Source organism: Mirounga angustirostris, unplaced genomic scaffold (genome assembly GCF_029215605.1).
Source record: "Mirounga angustirostris isolate CCGP_5_RB_7025 unplaced genomic scaffold, mMirAng1.0.hap1 SCAF_10, whole genome shotgun sequence".
Lineage (NCBI taxonomy): Eukaryota > Metazoa > Chordata > Mammalia > Carnivora > Phocidae > Mirounga > Mirounga angustirostris.
Window position 1 is genome coordinate 38,794,457 of NW_026991718.1, and position 20,011 is coordinate 38,814,467.

General features: G+C 41.3%; 2 protein-coding genes across 6 annotated transcripts in view; one reads left to right on the top strand and one right to left on the bottom strand.

The window, feature by feature from the left end:
• The window catches only part of PTCD3 (pentatricopeptide repeat domain 3), a 29,282-nt gene extending 11,664 nt beyond the window's left edge, over positions 1-17,618 (bottom strand). For 2 of the 3 annotated variants that reach the window (XM_064572237.1, XM_045884612.2), the window contains exons 1-13: positions 17,463-17,618; positions 15,649-15,701; positions 15,499-15,535; positions 13,654-13,699; positions 9,241-9,309; positions 8,527-8,631; positions 6,912-7,035; positions 4,818-4,933; positions 3,575-3,642; positions 2,315-2,402; positions 1,750-1,810; positions 1,180-1,265; positions 332-476 (exon numbers count right to left, since the gene is read on the bottom strand). In XM_064572237.1, coding sequence (XP_064428307.1) covers positions 332-476; positions 1,180-1,265; positions 1,750-1,810; positions 2,315-2,402; positions 3,575-3,642; positions 4,818-4,933; positions 6,912-7,035; positions 8,527-8,631; positions 9,241-9,309; positions 13,654-13,699; positions 15,499-15,535; positions 15,649-15,701; positions 17,463-17,566 — 1,102 coding nt within the window. In that variant the 5' untranslated portion in view covers positions 17,567-17,618. Of the gene's footprint in view, positions 1-331; positions 477-1,179; positions 1,266-1,749; positions 1,811-2,314; positions 2,403-3,574; positions 3,643-4,817; positions 4,934-6,911; positions 7,036-8,526; positions 8,632-9,240; positions 9,310-13,653; positions 13,839-15,498; positions 15,536-15,648; positions 15,702-17,462 lie in introns of all 3 variants that reach the window. The other variant, XM_045884613.3, reaches the window with a different exon arrangement.
• A 105-nt stretch (positions 17,619-17,723) lies between these two features.
• POLR1A (RNA polymerase I subunit A) overlaps positions 17,724-20,011 on the top strand; it is a 76,065-nt gene continuing 73,777 nt past the window's right edge. For all 3 annotated transcript variants that reach the window (XR_010405558.1, XM_045884610.3, XM_045884611.3), the window contains exon 1: positions 17,724-18,078. Coding sequence is in view for 2 of the 3 variants with exons in the window: in XM_045884610.3 (XP_045740566.1) it covers positions 18,002-18,078 (77 nt within the window). In the remaining variant the exon portion in view is untranslated. The remainder of the gene's footprint in view (positions 18,079-20,011) is intronic.

The window sequence follows — 20,011 nt, forward strand, 5'->3', positions numbered from 1 at the left end:
CATAGTAGCACATTTAGGTTCAAATACTTAATTACGCTAGCAAATGTCATGGGATTTAAAACTACTTAATTCTTAAGTGAACAGTTCTCCCCAAAAATCCACAGAAAAGTACCTAAAATATTAAAAGAACACTGTAATTTGCTATAAAGAGCATGAAGATAAAGGAGCTCCCACCATTACTAAATATTTGTAATGCCAAATGGTGGAATCGAAGTTCTCAATACATTATATAAACGGCAAAAAGTTTACCATCTCTTTTCTACCTGTCTGCATCTAAGACTTCTGGCCAGCACTGGCTCAGCCTCCAGGGAGGGACATGACACATACTCACCTATTCCGATGGCTTTCATTTCACGAAAGGTCTGTAAGGCTGGCAATCTTCCAAATGCATGAAATCTCCGGAGGCATTTCAGAATGGTATTAAATGTCTGTAGATTTGGTTTCACCTTCTGTGCAGCCATTTGTTTTAGCAACTCCTAGTTGAGTCAAAAGCGTAAGTCTCGTTTCTGCCTGGGTAGGTAATTTGTCCAATTAACTAATATTACACACTAAAAAAGAACTTGGCTCTCTGGCTAAGTCTAACGTTACTAAATATATCCCTAATTTAAGAATTATCTATTAGCAGGACCAGTCACTCTGCCTTTTAGAGAAGTCACCCCACCTCACTTGATCAAGGGGTCCAACTGTCTTCACCCTGCCTAGTAAAGCAAAAGAACAGACTAGAATGAACTGCAGTGTTTTCCTTTAAAATAAGCAGCAGTATGGTATAAAGACACATAAACATGGTATTTAAGTAAAAGATGATACATTTCTATTATTTATGTAAAAACATAAAAACATTTCTATTCCTAAGTTATTTAAATCCAATGAACATAATTTTTCAGACTTACCTGATAAAAACGTTTCAGTTAATATACATTTTTGTGACTAAAAAACTATGATGAGAAATAAAGCAACTGAGGTCTTTCTGAACTCTGGGTCAGTTAACGTTTCTTCTCACATGTCAGACACAGCTATTTAAACTACAGGGTTGCTGGGGGGGTAAACACACAACCGCTGAGTGCCCAGCGCTGTTTTATCTGCCATGAAAATGTGCAAAAAATGCTGTCTCCACCCCCTTTATTTCTAGGAAAAGGTATTTTAGGCCCATCAGAAGACAAACTGAGGGTTCCTCCTTACCAGTATATTATTCCATTTGTCCTCCATATTCTTATTCACACTCAATGCTGTTGCTTCAATCAATGCATTGAAGGTGTACACATCAGCTGTAAACACAAAAATCTGGGTTGAAGTTTAACCCCTAAATTCCTCAGTTTAAGGCAAAGAAGTAATACACATGTGGCTCCTAGCTCACTTACCATGTGCCCACAACACTAGACAATCACCCCCTGCTCTGGATCTCTCCTCCTGCTTCTATATATGCCAATGAATACCAATGCTACATGAAAAGATAAAAACTGAGCTCATAAATGAGGCAAGATCCAAATATTCTGCGGATTCAAAAATGTTGTTTTTTTTTTTTTCTTAAGATTTATTTATTTGTCAGAGAGAGACAGAGATACCACAAGCAGGGGGAGCGGCAGGCAGAGGGAGAAGCGGGCTCCCTGCTCATGTGGGACTTGATCCCAGAACTCTGGGATCGTCATGACCTCAGCTGAAGGCAGATGCTCAACCAACTGAGCCACCCAGGCGTCCCAGATATTACAGATTCTTAACGAAAGAAAAAGAATTCTCCACAAACACACTTACCACGGAGTCTGTTGTTTAATAATTCAGTGTACAAGTTTAAAGCCTGCACAGGAGCTCGGTGCTAGGACAGAGAAAGCATAAACATTAAGCAACCTCTAACATGTTGACTTAAGAAATACTTGCACATCGACTGTTTTAGGGTTTGAGAATACAGTAGTAAACAAAACAGACAAGGTCCTGGTTCTCATGAAGTTTATAATCCACTGTGTGGATACTTTGCCTCCCAGGTGACATGTGTAATTCCTGGCGATATTTCTAGTTGTCACAACTGAGGGCTGGGGAGGATGTAGTACTGATATGCAGTGGGTAGAGAACAGGGAGCTTTTCTTTTTCTTTTTTTTTTTTTATTCATACCCTTGTGTCGAGGGCTGACTTTCAATAGATCGCAGCGAGGGAGCTGCTCTGCTACGTACGAAACCCCGAGAGAACAGGGAGCTTTTAAACACTCTACGTTGCACTGGAGAGCCCCCACGACAAATTATCTGGCCCAATTGTCAATAATTCTGAGGGTGAAAAATCCTGACTTAGTGGAAATTAAAGATAAAAATAGAAAAATAAATGTTACCTTCACCATTCCTCGGATCATTGTGCAGTAGGAGTGTGAGTTTTTCTCTGGCATTAGAGCGAAGATTCTCTCAGCATTGTTTTTTGCCCTAGACACAGAAGAGTAAACGAACCAGGGGAAACAGGAAAAAGCAATAGCTATCACAATCTCTTGTGAGTTCAAAATGTTCCAAGCACTGTGCCAAGCACTTCATACACACAATTCCTACCATCCAGACAGAGAGAGAGACATGGTTATCATTCTGAAAAGTGGGAAAAACCGAGGCTCAAAAACCTCAAGTGGTCCGCCTTCTTGGCAGTTAATGACAGAACCAGGACTGAAAATTTTTACAAAAAATATATACTCACAATACTAAACAAATAAAAAAAAGTGTACAGAGGGTATACAGTGAAGTTTGCCCACCCTCTCTCAACCATATACAACTCCCCAGAGGCCACCACGGACAAGCAGTTTCTCCTGAATCTCTCTCTCGTATTCTAGCGTGTACGTGTCACACTTGGGTGCATCTTCCTTCCTTCTTTCTTCCCTATCAGTCAATCAATCAATCAATCAATGTAACCATGTTATTGAGACCATGCTGTATCTTGCTTCTGCCTCTTTACAGAGGTCTTGGAAATCAGAAGCAGGATTTGAGCCAGGATGGTATGCCAAAGTCCATGCTCTTAACCACTATGCGAAATTATTAACATCTACTAAAGAAATTTAATGTTTGATTCTATTCAATTTATCACTTCAAAAGACTTCAGATATTAATGGTAGCTCTCCTCCAGATGTCCACGTGAAATCTCTCTTACACATTTCTATTCAGTTAACTTAAATTCTGAAATGTTAAACGTTACTCACCTTTTGTCTGGAAATGCTGAGTATTTCTGCTTGCTGGCCAGCAGCCTTACTTTAGAATTACATTCTAGTGTATGTGTATTCTTACGTAAACAAAATTAGCCAATCTTTCACAACAGGAGGTACATATTGCGAGTAGCACTGATGAAACTACCCAAGAAACCAACATTAGGTGAAGGTGACATGAAGTGAAATGGGGTGGGGGGGGGCTACAAAGAATGAAGTGTCAACCTTGTACTGCTGGTTGGAAGTAAAGATCCTATGGAAACGAGCTCTAAACGCATATGAATACCAAGGTCACATTTGTATTGTATGCTAAAAACAAATTCTATTTTAGAAAACTTCAGGAGCACCTCTTCGGGAACATGCCAAGCGCCATAAAAACCCATACTACAAGGTTCTAACGATGTGTTAACATACCTCCATGTGACTCCAAACTGCTGATCAGCCTTCTTAGATTTCTCATCATTTTCCTCCGCGGCCTCCTCCTGAAATGAACCATCAACAGAAATAAAACAAAAAAATAACAATGCAATGCATTTTCCTACTTAGAATACTTAAAATCCCGGAAAGGCAAAGAAAACTTCGGAAAAATAAAATACAGATCCAACAGAAGGTGAAGAAAAGAACCAAGTGTTCATTTAAAAAACTGATAATTTTTTCAGCATAAATCAGCTCACTGAGAGATGAAAAGTAAAGCTAGCACTTAAAACGAGAACTGATGGCCTGTAGATAGATGAAGCCAGTTCCCTGCATAGCCTCACTCAGAGACAGAAACCGGAAATCCAAACACAGCCTGGCTTGAGCTGGTTCTATCTAGCTTGATCCACACAGAAATAACGTAGATGCCTATACATTTTAAAAGACTTAATTACTCTGTACGTAAATACTCCATATTTAGTGGAGGAAAATTAGACATAAACGGAAGGAAAAGCACTTTTCATTTTCCCTCATGCATATGAAAGTATTTCAAAAAAATGAAATATTGTCTGCCTATCTTCTCATTTATCAATATATGGTGCATCTTTCCACAGCCAAATAGACCTACACTACACCATCACCACATTACCATAATCCAATGACATGCCACTGGACATCCAGTTTTCCACATTTTTGTAACTACACGTATGAATATTATAAAAATGATGTATATAATCTTTGTTCACATGACCTAAAGATGTCCTTGGGATCTTTTTCTAGAAATAAAACTCTTGGGTTGAGAAATTAAGATAGAACTCCCTATCTACAGGCCAGCCCTTGGCACTGTACCGCTCTGCACCCCCAGCAGTGTGGTCACTCCTCTCTGCCCATGTTACGTATGCATTTGGGGGGGGGGCTGGGGCCCTGGAGTCTTTCCCTGTTCCTTACACATCATATGGTTACTGTAAGTAACAACAGAAGAATTTGCCTAAACATTTCTGGTCAAAGCTTTGCCTGCATGTGGTAGGCAAGGTCAAAATATTTTTAAGAAGGAAACCAGAATTAAAATAATTGTTTTAAATCTTTCTTCCTCCAAACCACTTTTTATCAAAGCTACTATACCATATCACGTCTCAGAACAAATCTCTACTACCCTAACATATGGCGTAAGAACCCGCCTTATGTTGAAATGGTTATTGCTATCAAAAGAAATTTTAAAAAAATCACTGCCAAAATCCATTACCAACTCTTCTGATTTTTCACTTTTCTGAAAATGATAATCAGATGAGGGCTCCTTGTCACCATAGTAACACAACAAATCCAAGAGACTATTACTTGTTTCCAAAGATACGGTGGTTCCTGTGGGTAGGAGAAAAAAAGGGAAAGAAACATTGAAACATTAAAGAACTGAAGCTCACTGGATTAAAATTCTTCACTTCTTCTACAAACTGTGGCTTTCTTGGCTCGTATTTAGTGTCATGAACCATTCTAAGAATGGATGAGTACGCACTCCACATCAACTTGGAGGAATGCAGACAGGGACACAATCCCTACTAACCATGGGGTCTGACAGGAGGGACTAAAGCACAAGACAATGCCTGACCCTGTGCTCACTTATTTTACATACTCATGTCCCCAGAGAAACGATCTCAAGGTTTTAACTATTGTTTCCAAACTGAACACTCTGCAAATTACTGCCACTTAGTTCCCCTGGCCCAGTTCCATTTTTTAACAAATGCAAGCAGAACTATTCCACTTGGATCCAGGCCCTCACTGGAACGCTTGCCTAGAAATACTAGCATAAATGTCTAATTATCGTAGCTTTTAAAAAAGTGATACTCGGCGCCTGGGTGGCTCAGTTGGCTGCCTTCGGCTCAGGTCATGATCCTGGGGTCCTGGGATCAAGCCCCACATCGGGTTCCCCCTGCTCTGCGAAACCTGCTTCTTCCTCTGCCTGCCACACCCCTGCTTGTGCTAATTAATAAATAAAATCTTAAAAAAAAAAAAAGTGATACTCAAAAACGTTATGTTCCCGTCTTGACACTAGGGAAAAAAAGGGAACAGGAAGTATTATTTTTTCTAAAGAAAATATACTAATAAAAATGCCAATCAGGAAATTTAAAATCTCAGAAAAGAGCACGGCAGAGTGGAGAGAAGAGAGGCTGTGGAGGGAAACTGGACTGGCTGATCTTACTATCCCAGAACTGTGTATCCCTGGAAACTTACTTAATAACCAGCTTCCTTTATAAAATGATTATAAAACACAGCACATAATAGAATTAAATTAAGTAAGTGAAATGTCAAGCAAATTGGTACTTATTAGGGGCTTGACAGTAAAACTTCCTCCAACCCCCCCACAGCGTATCGGCTTGTTCTGTGACTCTGAGCTGCGGGTCTGACACGCCGTCTTTAGAACCGCTCGCTGAATGTCTGCGTGCGCCTACAGCACAGTGCATGAAACTAGAGCAAGACCGGTCTGAGCACGACGTGCTTGAATGCAGTCTTAGCGTTTACCATAGTCAATGAGCAGAGGCAAAAGCCTCTCTCAGTTATAACGTGCGTCAGCAATGCATCTGCATATCCAATGCCACAGCAGACAACACACCAAAATTCTCCAATCAGATACAACTTTCTGTAAAGGTTTCTTGTGTTCGAGAATACACGGAGTGATTCCGTCCAGTTCCTATCGCTTCTGTGTTTGACTGCTTGTTATCCTAAGTCACGGAACAGCACTCTGGAGTCCACTAACTTACAATCCTGCTGCCTTTGATGTCACTACAGGTACACTCGTCCCCTGGCAGTTGACAAGCCATGCAGTTTAGACCTATTCTGCTAGAGGGTCATCCAGATCAAAGTCAGAGAGCCAGAGAATGAGAGACAGAAATTCTGAGAAATTAAGTGATTTTTTTCCCAAGGCCACAGAGCTAATCAGTGTTAGAGTTAGAATCAGTATCCCAGTTCAGTGCTCTTTCCTTTTTAAATATTCCTCTCTTGTCTATGTCTCCAAACATATTTAAAGAGTACAAGAAATCTGAATACAGTTATGTACACACCTAACGTTAAAAATGGAAGCCAAGGAAGAATGGCTCTATAATTTCTCTATCTGCTGCACAATACAGCCCAAGAGCACAATAAACTAAGTTGCAACTCCATCTCACTTATTTCACTTATACTTTGAAAGCTGAAGCACAACTTGAAATATTATTAACTGTTAAAAGCACGAACACCGCATCAAGTAGAGATCCTTGTAACCTTTGCTCACAACCAGCAGGATCACGTAACCACAGCCCACTTCCGAGCCCACGTTCTTAGGAGTGCTTTAAATGAACTGAGTCACCTGCTTGCAAAAGTTGATCAAACATGTCCACAGAAGCTTTGACTTTTTTGAGTTTGATTCTTTCCCTCAAGGCTGCTTCACTTATATCTTCAATCTGAGGTTCAAAGTACTCAGGCATTAAACACTAGGAAAAGAAAATGGCTAGTTACCACAAACAGGTAAAAGGGAGCAGGACTAAACTTTTATCACCAACACACAAAAATAAAACTTCACTGTCCCAATTCATGTTTCACGCACCAGGTACCACGTGTACATCTCCGCAGGAACTAGAAAAAAAAAAAGAAAAAAAAAAAAAAATCGAAGAACCCCTCCAGGATCCAAAACAAGATCAATTAACTATCTCCTAGCTCAGGGAGAATTTAAAAGCACCCCAAAATAAATAAATATTTAATTCATATCCAAAGAATCCGGTTTCCAACTAACTTCCCCACCCTCAAGTTGAACTTGTCTCATCCCCTGCCGAAAACTATCCTTTCTCCTTTCCTTCCAATCTTGTTTCAAAGTGTCAAGAGGATACCTGGTTTGCACAGGGAGAACCCTTTCAGCCCTGATGCTTCTTTTACTCTAAAAACATTGACCATCACCAAGGTAGGCTGATTTCACCTCACTCACTAGTTTATTTCGATACTTATTGAATGCCATTTTCTGCCAGGCACGAAGCGAGGCATTGGAGGCACAGATCAAAGTCCTTCTCTACCTTCAGGGTTCTCCGCATCTAACGGAGAGAGCAAGGAAGGAAAGAATCACAGCACAGCGTGAATGTAAACGACGAGAGATCTGGAAGGTGTGACAGTGCTGTCTGCCAGGGAGGCAGGGACCCATGGAAGGCGTCAAGCAGAAGTGAGCTCATTAGCACGGAAGAGTAACTGCTAATCAGAAACATCCAAGGGCTCGGGTGGGCTATCACTGCCACTGTCCCCACATGGGACTCGGGCACTGTCACCTGCACAATCACAATGACCTCCTACTTTGTCACTGAGAGCTGCTGCTTGAGGAGGCTGTGCCTGGGTGCATGCCTTTCAGGAAGAAAGGAGTCTGGGACACGAGCCTGAGGTTACTATCTCCACTAATAAACCCCGGAGGGCAGAGGTGCCTCTGTTCCGCTGACCCCCGTAACACCGGCGCCGAGTGCGATGGCTGACACGCCGCGTGCGCACGACATTCATGCTTCATGACTACAGGACGCAGAGGTAGTTGGAAATACAATTTGGAGTTCAAAGCAAAAGGCAGAAAGGGTGACACACTCTAAAGAGAAACGAGGACACTGGACTATCACAGTAGAGGGATCTGGGCCAAGACCTCCACATTCAAGGGGTGGAGAGAAAAGCTACTGAAGAAAACTGAAAAGAACAGTCACAGAGGTAAAGACCTAAGATTCTGGTGTCACAGAAGCCAAATAGGGAAAACAGGATGAGGAGCAAATACAGACAGGAGTTAAAAAAAAAAAAAAAAGAAAAAAAAAGTTACTAGTGTAAGCAAAGATAACTATACACATCAAAAGACTTCACCCAATACTGAGAACATTCAAGTGGCTACTGAAATATTAGCCATGAAAACGTGGTTTAATTTACATTTACGTAGTAATACCCGAAAAATCACTATCATCTCTCCTTACCGGTATATGAGGTTCAGCTATGTCCTTCTGAAAATACTTCGGATGGGAATTAATAATAAACTTTGCTGCATTCTCCCCAGACTTCTTCGCCAATAAAAATGAACGCTACATAAAGAAAAAGATTTAAACTGACTCAAGAGATGAAAATTATACCCTCAGCAAGCCTCCCCCTCAAAGAATGCAACAATACATAGAAAACCAATTAGAAGTTAAATTACACATGTTATATATCCGCCTCTGCTACTGAGTGTAACATTTTAGGTCACATCTTATATACAGCTTGGGGTACATAAAACCAGTGCACTGAAACCGAGTGGACTGCTCCAGTGTCAGAGCCCTACGTATTAAATCCCAAATCCCTTCCACAGCCAATCTCTAAAGCTTTGAAACTGTTACCTTTTCAAAGGTTTTTACACCGAAGCTAAATTCTATATCCGTGTTTGCACCCAAACAAGCAAGATAAAATATAACGCTAGAAAAACTCCAGGAGGGGCGCCTGGGTGGCTCAGTTGGTTAAGCGACTGCCTTCGGCTCAGGTCATGATCCTGGAGTCCCGGGATCGAGTCCCGCATCGGGCTCCCTGCTTGGCGGGGAGTCTGCTTCTCCCTCTCCCGCTCCCCCCTCTTGTGCTCTTTCTCTCTCTCACTCTCTCTCTCAAATAAACAAATAAAATCTTAAAAAAAAAAAAAAAAACAACTCCAGGAGAACACTCACAGATTCCACAGAGGATGTTGGTATGAGGTAAGGGTCATCCTGAAATGCGTAAGGGGCAGCTGTGATGTCCTATGAAGACACAGAAATCTCTTTAGTTAGATTTTCACTAAGATCTTGAGTTTTGATGACCAAAAGCTCTGTGAGGTAAGTTTTAATTACATATGTAACACATACAGAAAGGTATGTATACTGAAAGAAACACCAATACCGATACCCCACTCTCAGCTCTGTCATTACACACCAAGCAAACAATGGCTCAAACCCCCATGACTGCTTCTTTAGATCTGAGGGTGCTACCAGGAACTACTGATGTTTTAAACGAAAGATCCTCTGAATTAACTAGTATGGGCACCAGTGTCCTGCATTCCTTCAAAGCCTGGCCACTACCCACCCAAGAATCCCTCCTCCAAACGGAGGATACGCTTGTGCCCTCTGGGAAGGAGCAAACAGCAGCTGCTCCTGCGTCCTGTTGCCGGAGGTTCTATACACTTTTTCACATTGTTCTAAGAGGAGAACCCTGAACAAAACTCTTCAGTACCACTGAAAACCTGCCCCCCAATTACTTCCTCTATTCCTCTCTTCTCCCTTGGAACCGCCTTTCCTGGGCCTTCTGGGACCTTTGTTCCATAGGAAAAACTCACCCTATATCCAGAATCTCTCCTGACTGTCCCCTTCATGCCATGTCTTACTCACTTGGACTCTCCAAGGGACAGCTTCCCTGCAACTCTCAAGGGAAGGCTGCTCATACCTAAGGCCTGGAGGTAGGATTTTTTTGGGGGGGGGGGGTCTCAGCCTCCTGCTGCTACTTTCAAAACCCATATCCTTCATAGTCATGGGAGGCTCATTTCATCCAGTCATGTCACTCTACTAAATGAGGCAGTCATGTAATGGTAAACCAGAGGTGGCAGTTCTAGGTTAGTTGCCCCGGACTACTCATTCCTTGATTACAAACTAGTGCCTGGCTCTGGTTCTGATCCTCTGCACCACCCTTGTTAGACACCTGTTTAGGGCCTCTAGTTTTGGTGACATGCTGGACTTCTTGTAACTTACTAGACTTATTCTTCCTATTTATCTCCCATTTTCCCTCCCTCCATGATTTCCAAGTCCTCCACAGTCTGTGTGGAACAACTCCACTCTGGCCCCGGAGCTCAGATGCCTCGAACCAAACGGATCCCCAAAGTGAACTTTCCTGAAGCTACTACCTGTCCTGCCTTCTCTCAGTGAATGGTACTGACCACTCTGCAGTCCAACCTGTAGATCCTGTCCCACTACTTCCATTCAACTGAGCTATCATCAGACCCAACCATCGCTAGCTCCTTAACTTCCCCTACCGACTCCACTATCCCTTATCCCAACTGCCATGGCCATAGTTCAGTGCCTTCCTATTCATTATTTATAAAGCACCTTTGTGCCAGGCATTTTTCTAGCTATAAGGGAGACAATAAGATCACCCCCCACCCCAATAGAGCTTACAGTCTAGTGGGGGGGGGACCTACAGAAAATAAAAATAAACAATATATAGTTAAATTAAAAACAGTTAACTGCTATGCAGAAAAATGAAGTAGAAAAAGGGACAAGAAAGTAGCAGATCTACAACCTAAGTGGGATGGTCAGGGAAGGCCTCACTGTAAGAGTGACACTGAGGCAAGGAGCTAAGCAGGTGAGGGAGCAAGTAATGTGAGTATCTCAGGGGAAACAGTCCAGGCAGAAGGAACAGCAAACCCTAGACCCTGAGACAGAGGCGTGCCTGCTGGGAAACAGAATTAGCCAGGCTCGGGTAGGGTGCCCGGGAAGACAGCAAGAGACGCTGTCAGAGAGGTAATGTGGGGATGGGGAGGATCATGGGAGGGTCTTAGGAGCCCTCATACGGACTTCAGTTTTTACCCCAATTATGACAAATGAGAGGCCACTTGAGTTCTCCGGAAGGAGTGATGTGATCCAATATTTTACTGGGATCATTAGGGCTGCCTAACTGCGAGCAGTCTGTGGGGAGCTTGGGCAGTGGAAGAGAGAGCTGTGATCAGTCCAGGGCAGTAAGAGATGATGACGATGACTTAGATGACTAAAGCCGTCACGGTGATGACAAGAATTTAAAATCTGATAATGTGTAGAAAGAGTTACCAGGCCCGTGACTGCTGTCCTTAGAAAGGTCTGCTTGCAAGGCTGGCCCTTGGCTGGCACCTGGAAACCTGGATTTGGGAGGGTTCCCACCATCCCCAGTACTGAGGAGACTGGCTCACTGTGCCTAAACTGTTTGTGCAAATGTGGCTTACAGTGAACTCCTGCCTTCCTTCTGAAAGTCTGGAATTCTGATATGTGCCAGGCACAGGGTGCCTATGTGGCCAGACACCAAAAAACCTCTGGGCCCTGAGTTTCTAATGAGCTTTTGTGGCAGATGTTTCACACGTGCTGTCACAACTCGGCTAGAGGAATTAAACGTGTCCTTTGTGACTCCACTGGGAAAGGACTCTTGGAAACTTGCACCTGGTTTCTTCTGGATTTCACCCCATGTGCCTTTTCCCTTAGTCGACTTTGCTTTGTATCCTTTTTCTATAATAAATCATAGCTGTAGGACTGTATGCTGAGTCCTGGGAGTCCTCCTAGCCAATCACTGAACCAGGGAGTGGTCTTGGGACTCCATGCACATGTACCTTGAAGGAAGAAACAAAGGATTTACTAACGTGCAGCATAAGAGAAAGATGAGTCACAGGTAACTCCTAGGGTTTTGACTCAAGCAATCAGAATAATGGAGCTGCTGTTGAGGAGATAGCAAAGCTTTGGGTCTGGACATGCTAGTTTTAGGATCTTTATGCTACATTAAAGTTGAAAGGTTTCCCATCTCCACAGGGCTGTCTTTTCTAAAATCTGGTTATTATACCACTGCTTAAAACTCTTCAGAGGACTTGAGTCCCCAGCATAGCATTCATCATCTTGCCTATTTCTCATTTCTCCACCCTTCAAATCCTTCATTCCTACCATACCAACTATGCATTCTGGGCCTTTGTGCCTCTGCGCACGGTGCTGCCTTTGCTAGGAATGCTCTTTCCCACCACAGTATCCTTGCTGCTCACCTTCCTAGCAGCAATCCAATTATCAGCTCCTCTGGAAGTCCTTCCCCAGTCTGGGTTCCGTACCCTCTTCTCAGTGCTCCCTCCTGCTCCCTCTCTAGGAACTGTGCAAGGGCTGAGTTTATTCTACATCCCGCACAGTGCCTGGTAAGCATCAGAAGTGTAGAATATATGGTTACTGAATGAATAAGTGACTATACCTTGGATTTTAAGGGCCCAAACCTAGACAAATCAGACAACTGCACACATAATTCTACAACTTCTTTGATTTGAAGGCCATTCTCATTAAAAAACTGAGATCAGTCTCAGAGGACCATTACTCCAGTTTACATTGCAGGTGCCTATTTAGAGATAAGTGAACTGCTGAAAATCTCAATGTCTTGCTAGCATGGAGATGATTATAAAAACCCCTTCTGAGAAACTGTTAGGATGTATCGGGGTATATTTGGCCCAAGACTCCTTAAGTTTAACATCTACAATAGAAAACAACTCTGTAAATCTGTGACAACGGCCTTAAAGAGGCTTAGTATCCATGCAGATATTGCAGCAGTTGTCTTCATTATCTTAGACATTATCCCCATAGTTGAAATTAAAAGTATAGTTTACATAGAACGAAAAATATAATCAGTCAGAAAGTTCCATTTCCGGGGCACCTGGCTGGCTCAGTCAGTAGAGCATGCGACTCCTGATCTCAGGGTTGTGAGTGTGAGCCTCACGCTGGGTGCTGAGATTACTTAAAAGAAAAAAAAAGTTCCATTTCTGAGGCATTTACCAAGGTTTCAGTTTATCTATCAGACTACAAACTGTTTTTGAATTGTCAACAGAGCAAGGTATTGACAAATATCTCACTAAAATGGTTGCAGTAATAATAAAATAGCCAGCATTTAAGGAGCATTTCTTTTGTGCTAGGCACTGCCCTAAATCCCTCAATTATATACTAATTCTCACTATAACCTTGAAGTCTGATGCTATAATTAATCCCCACTTTATAGATAAACACATAGAAACGTCAAGAGATAAAATAACTTTTTGATGCAGATCACAAAGCTAGTTGCTCAGCTATGAAACGAAACACTGGCTCCAGGACCCACATTCTTGCATAATTTATAGCATGGTAGATACAGTACTTCTCAAAGTTGGTCTACAGATCACCTGCATTACAATATCACACCCTAGCCAAAAAAAAAAAAAGATTTTGAAGATAAGACTTGGACCTAAGTCAAGGACTTTCAGAGCCAGTTCCTTTAAAAGCTTAGTTTCCCCATTTGTCACATGAAGGGACTGGATTAGATCATTTCTAAGAAACTTTCAAGACCCACAACAAAAACCTAAAATTCCTACTTACCCTATTCACTGTGGATGCAAGTGCTTGAAGAACAGCCACTTTATCCCTAAGAACAAGAACCACAAGTTGACCCATGTCAGGGATTTCCATACCCACAAAACGAACAAGTGATTCCACTCTCAGTATGGATTGGCCAATAAAAAGTTCAGGTCTCACTTAAAGCCAGTTCTTATTTCTCAAGATCACTAGAAAAACAAACGAGAAAATGAGAGAACTGTCCTGTTCTTTTGCTTAAAGGTGGTAAGTACATGTTCCTACTATACTTTGCCTACCCTCTCTGGCATTGTCCATCATACCATCTCCAAAGGGCGAGCGATTTGCACTCCTAGCTCATAAAACCATCTACCCTGAATCTTACCTCGTCCTATCCATTTTCCCACGCATTCTTTTTTTAAGATTTTATTTTTTTATTTTTTAAAGATTTTATTTATTTATTTGCGAGAGAGAATGAGAGACAGAGAGCACGAGAGGGAGGAGGGTCAGAGGGAGAAGCAGACTCCCCGCTGAGCAGGGAGCCCAATGCGGGACTCGATCCCGGGACTCCAGGATCATGACCTGAGCCGAAGGCAGTCGCTTAACCGACTGAGCCACCCAGGCGCCCAAGATTTTATTTTTAAATAATCTCTATACCCATGTGGGGCTCAAACTCAGGGGCCCCATTTTCCTATGCATTCTTACTGCACTTTCTGGGCTACTCTTGCTTCTTTTATCTAAAGTGGTGGCTCTTAACTCAGCTATATATGAGAATAAATCAGAAGATGCACTCTGGACTTCCTGAATCATCCCTAAAATCACTATACAATTCAAATTAACCTGTTCACAACACTGCCTTTATCATATCACATTCATTTATGAAAACTCACAATGACCCTGTATAATTTAAGTCTTCTATGTTACCTGAGTGATCTAGGAAATCACACTCTTAAAAGGTGATGCCTATCTAAAATAAGGCAACAAGAATTTGTAGTCCTTATGGCTTCTTCCAGGTCTAAAAGCCTAAATTCCTGAGCACAGAAATCATCACTTTCTCTGTAAGGAAACAAATAGTATTTTTTACTTTATAGGTCACAGGGACTCTGTTGTATGTTATCAGTATAGCATAAAGGTAGCCACAGACAACGTTAGCAAATGAGGCTACACTCCTTTGAGCCTGGTGCTGTCGTTACCTATGTTTTACTATGGGATAGATAGGTTAAGTAACCTGCCTGAGTAGTGATTGCTGGTAATTTTATTTCCTTCTTGCATTTAGCCCACCCCCCCAATAGTTAATTACTTCTGTAATTTAATAAAGTTTTTTCTTTTTTTTAAATGAACTTGAGTCTTCAGGTCCTACTTAGAGAAGACCTGGCTTTTTGAGGGTCATAAAATGCATTCAAAATCATTACTATAAGAATTCTGTGAAGTTTCAGTTCTCACATATTCAACAAATGTTGAATAAGGCAATTTATTCAAAGATCTACCTAGTTAGCTAAAAAAGGCTAAACTCTGTCCACACTATATTATTTTACTTTATTAAAGACTGTACGGATAACACTTCTGTCTGGTCTCTCACCTTCTAAGAACTCTCTTAAACGAAAGAAAAAAAGTTATTCTAATAGTGATGTTCATAATTAATCATTATTATTTAACTATTAACCAAAACTCAGTTCAGAAGATCTATGTAAATCTCATGCCCCATTCACTCACTACTCTCCACCTTCCTCTTTATGTTCTTTTTCAACTCCCAAGTTTTTCTCCCATCAGCTGTTTTGTCTCAAGGAATGCTCTCTACTTTTCTTCATGTCATTGCCTCCTTACCTACAAATGTTTTGCACTCAGTCACTTGAATGAACACTGAATACTCACCAAGTTTTCTTTTTCGGAATGACCACTTCTTCAATCCCTTAATTTGAAAAATAAAACAAAAGTAAATTGGTTTCCCAATACTACTACTACTACAAATAAGTGCAATCTGTTAACACAGAAACGAAATTATTTCAATATATTTTTATATACCTGTTATGTGAGCTCCTTCAACCTTTGGGACAGTTGCACTTCCAGAATAAAATCTGCAAAAAATAAAAGCCCTAAAGTAACACTCATTATTGAGGTTTCCATCTCACCTCCACCTATGTGCATTTTGAACCCAAATTTTCCAATTGTCATGGATCAAAGTAACTGAATGATTCATATCAATGTATACTGAGAAGACATGGCCTAAACAGTAAGTTCAAAACCATTACAAAATAGGTACAAGATACGGACACAATATGGTCGACATTTTTTAATCAATCTCATTAAATAAAATCAGGGAAAAAATTTCAATAGCACTTGAACCATTGAAGTAGCTGATTTGAAATATAAGGGACTTTCAACTTTGGTAATCTAAAATACTGAGGTCAAGAGGGACGATTTAATGAGCTCCTGATTTTATATGAATAACACCCTAATGATGATAAGAGTATCCCACTTAAAGCAATTATGATAAATTATTAAGCTAAGATCATCGTGGGCTTTCATCCCACTTCATTCAACAATAAGGAATTTGCCAGATATGTACATCCTGATTTAAACTTGAAACTGCCGATATTACTTTTTATCCAAAATATAGAATCACTGACTCATGACTGAGTTTTAAAATGTTCTGGTAACGCTACGAAATACAGTCAAAATATCACACAGTCACGTACACTATTATCTTGTGTATTCCTTTCCTACATGGCATTGGTACCATTCCTAAAATTGCCAGAACGTGATTAGATAGTAAATACTTCCTCTACTGGTATCTGGTCTCAAGCATCATTTGAAAACGATACTTTTCTGCTAAGGATCAATTTCAGAGAGGGATCAACTCTTTCAAATCACACTATTTGTCTCTCCTGACATTATGATATAATGACCACTGTTGTCCTGTGGGTAAATGCAGAGGGAGAGATGCTGCTGTCAGGCAAAGGAAATGAATAGAAAAATGTCAACAGTGGCACTACCAGGAAAAGGACTGGGACAGACAGCAGCATTAAGGCTTCTACAGTACCAGGTGGAGCATTTTCTCCTTTTTTGAGAAGTTGCATGAAGGTATTGCATATAAGACGTATATCTGAAGTTACACAGCTCACTTATTCCTCACCATTTTTTGGATGGTTATTACTAGCTGCAGTCTACAAAAGAGAGAATCTGTCTATTAATCAACTAAAAAAATGGCACAAACATCGAATCCAAAATTGGGGTTTTCCCAACTTTTCATTACAAATTACAGACTCTATTTCCACACCATCATTGTTTGTGATTAGTGAAAAAAAATTAAATACATACTCTCAGGTGTGACAATCACAGCAATCCAAAGGCTGTGCTCAAGTCTTTTAGACTTCCTTGTTTTTATGAAAACCTGGATAATTCCTTTGGCCAACCATCCCCACAACATCCAGCACACAGTGGCGCTCATGAACTGCCTTTAATTTGGGAAAATCTTCAGAGATCCCCGTTTGATAAAAATGAATGAGGGCGCATACTTTTCTATTTTTAAAACTTGGGACGGGGTTGCTACTAGCCACACTAAAACGCAATTTCCACGACAGCAGGATCCTAATCTTGCCGACAGTTCTTAATTCTAGGATAAGCCAACCACCCAATAAATAACGCTCTAACACATGAGTCTCAAGCCCTTTTTCCAGGACTCCAGCTCCGCGTGCCGAGCTAACCACGCGGCCGCGAAATTGCGCATGCGCATCCCACTCCATTGTACCTAGCTCCCCGGTTCTCAAAGAAAAGCTGACACAGAGGACGAAGTTGGCCAGGGGGTCTTTCTCTTGGATTCTCCATGCGTGTCTTACCTGCAACTGGGGGTCTGTCCACACGGACCTGCCCGCTGACCCGTTAGGGTCAGGCAAAGCTTGCAGCGGAACCGGAGCCAACGACGCGTCGCGATCGCCGCCATCTTTGGCTTCTTCGCGTAGCATGCTGGGAAAGCGTGACCTCGACCTTCAGGATCACCAAGAGGGAGGGCGGGGAATAGCTCGGCTACTGGCTGAGACGGAACAAGACAAAAGCGATCAAGAATTAGGTTGAAAAAGCTCGTGGTTTGAAAGACTGTTACGGAAGCTAAAGGCTCAAAACGCCCCGTTTTTCTCGGAGAAATTTTCCGAAACTATTATTTTAGTGACTTATATGTCTTGAGCGAAAGTCATCAAATTACTTTTCCCCCCCCTGCAGTGGAAGTGGTCTCGTCCACGTAAATCTCAAACCAGCGAGCTTTCCTAGTGCGCAAGCGCATTTTAAATCACATGGTGGCTGCCTGCTTGAGGCTGAGTTAAGTTGCTGGTGGTGATTGGAACCTCTTTCTGGGTGTCAGAACTCGAAACTTATCTGGAGGATGTTGGGCTCAAAGAACATGCCCTGGCGGAGGCTGCAGGGCATTTCCTTCGGGATGTATTCGGCCGAAGAACTCAAGTAAGGAGTTGGTGGGAAGCATGCAGAGCCTGCGTGTTGAGGTCGGCGCCGTAAACTACGGTTCCCAAAAGGTCTTGCGCTCAATTTATCTTCTGAGTCAGTGGTTGTCTGGCGCGTGGCCTGTTGGGACCCGTAGTTCCAGAAACGTCTTGAGTTGGCGTGCCACTGCCTAGAACCCAGGGGGGCAAGATTAGAATTTGCGTTGGGGAGGAGGTTCCCAGGTTGCAACTTTAGCTTCCATCAGTTTCTTTGGTAATTAACCAGCGTTTGTGGAGTTGTAACGTCTCTGATGTGATTAATTAAACACATAGTCAAAATGGTTATCCTTCAAGACTCACTGAAAGCGACGACTTTCTCTTTGCTAGGACCCTCTGTATTCTTTGCCTAGTTAACTAAATCAAGGGGACTCTCTTAAATCCTCATTTTGATCACCATAGCATTTGGTAGTCTTGACCACACCCTCGGAACTGTTTATTTGCAGGACCTTACTGTTTTCAGGTTCTTTTATTTCTGTGACAAAGAGAGTGACATCTAATGAGTACAAGGTTTCTCTTAGTGGGGATGAAAATACTCTAAATAGACTGGTGATAATTGTACAACTCTAGATATGCTAAAAACCATTGAGTGTACACTTTAAAAGGATGAATTGTGTAATATGTGGGTTATATCTCAACGGAGCTGTTAAAGAATTTTTAAACCTTTAATGTGAAAAATAACAAAAGCCAAATTATAAACTGGGAAAAGTATTTGCCACCATTATAGTAAAAGATTAATGTCCTCATGTGTGAGGAGCTCATGTAGTACAGTAATGAAAACATTAAGATTTCAATTCAAAATAAGTAAAGGACTAAAACAACTTGAAAAAATATAATAAAAAAATTAATGTGAGAATGGAGTAGCATTTGTCCACCTGAAATTTGGAAAGATTTTTTTTTAAACAATTTTTTTTTCTTTTTAAGTAGGCTCCATGCCCAACGTGGGGCTCAAACTCACGGCCCTGAGATCAGGAGTCGCCTGCTCTACTGACTGAGCCAGCCAGGAGCCCCTGGAAAGATTTTTAAGTGCTAAGATTCAGTGCTAGTGAAGACAGGCAATCACTATTAGCGCACCTTTTCTAGAATAGAAGGTAGTAGAATATATCAGGAGTTTCAAACATTTTGCACCCATTGTTCAGGGATTCCACTCCACTGAGGAAATAATTATATTTTTAGGACATAGTTAAAAGTTTGAAGTATCCTGTGCAAAAATCTTTATGCAAATAGGTTTCATAAGCTTATTTAAAATAGAGTTTGGTTAAATGAATTACTAATTGCCACATAATGAAAGGTTTTATAACTCTTAAGGACTATGTTTCTGAAGAATTTTAGGGACATAAAAACACTCATTTAACGCTAAGTGAAAATAGACAAATGCGATGCTAGAAATACCAAATGATCCCAGCTATGTTTCTAAAAATATATCCAAAGAGATATGTCTATGAATGTTACCAGTTTTTTTTTCTAGGTTGTGAGATTTGGATAATTGTCTCTATTTCCAAAGTAAAAAACAATTTAAAAAGCACATTTGGCATGAATGTACTTTGGTAAAAGTAGTTAGGTGTCCTATGGAAGCCTCCTTTAAACCAAACATAAAATATTGGGATGAAACAGTGAAACAGGTTACACTTCTCAAAGTTTTGCATATTTATGTTTAACTTCAATTTACTACTTCTGCACGCAGGGATTATTGGGTTATCTTTTCTTTATTGAACTATGTGGGCTTTGGAGTTAAGTGTGGTCCATGTCCTGCCTCTGTCCTCCCCCCATCCTGGCTGTTTTACCTGGATTAAATCACCTAACTGTTCTGACCCTCAGTTTCCTCCTCGGGAAAATACATATAGTGATGCCCCTCTCGGAGGGTTGAAGTCAGACTAAATGCTGCTTGTAAAGCATGT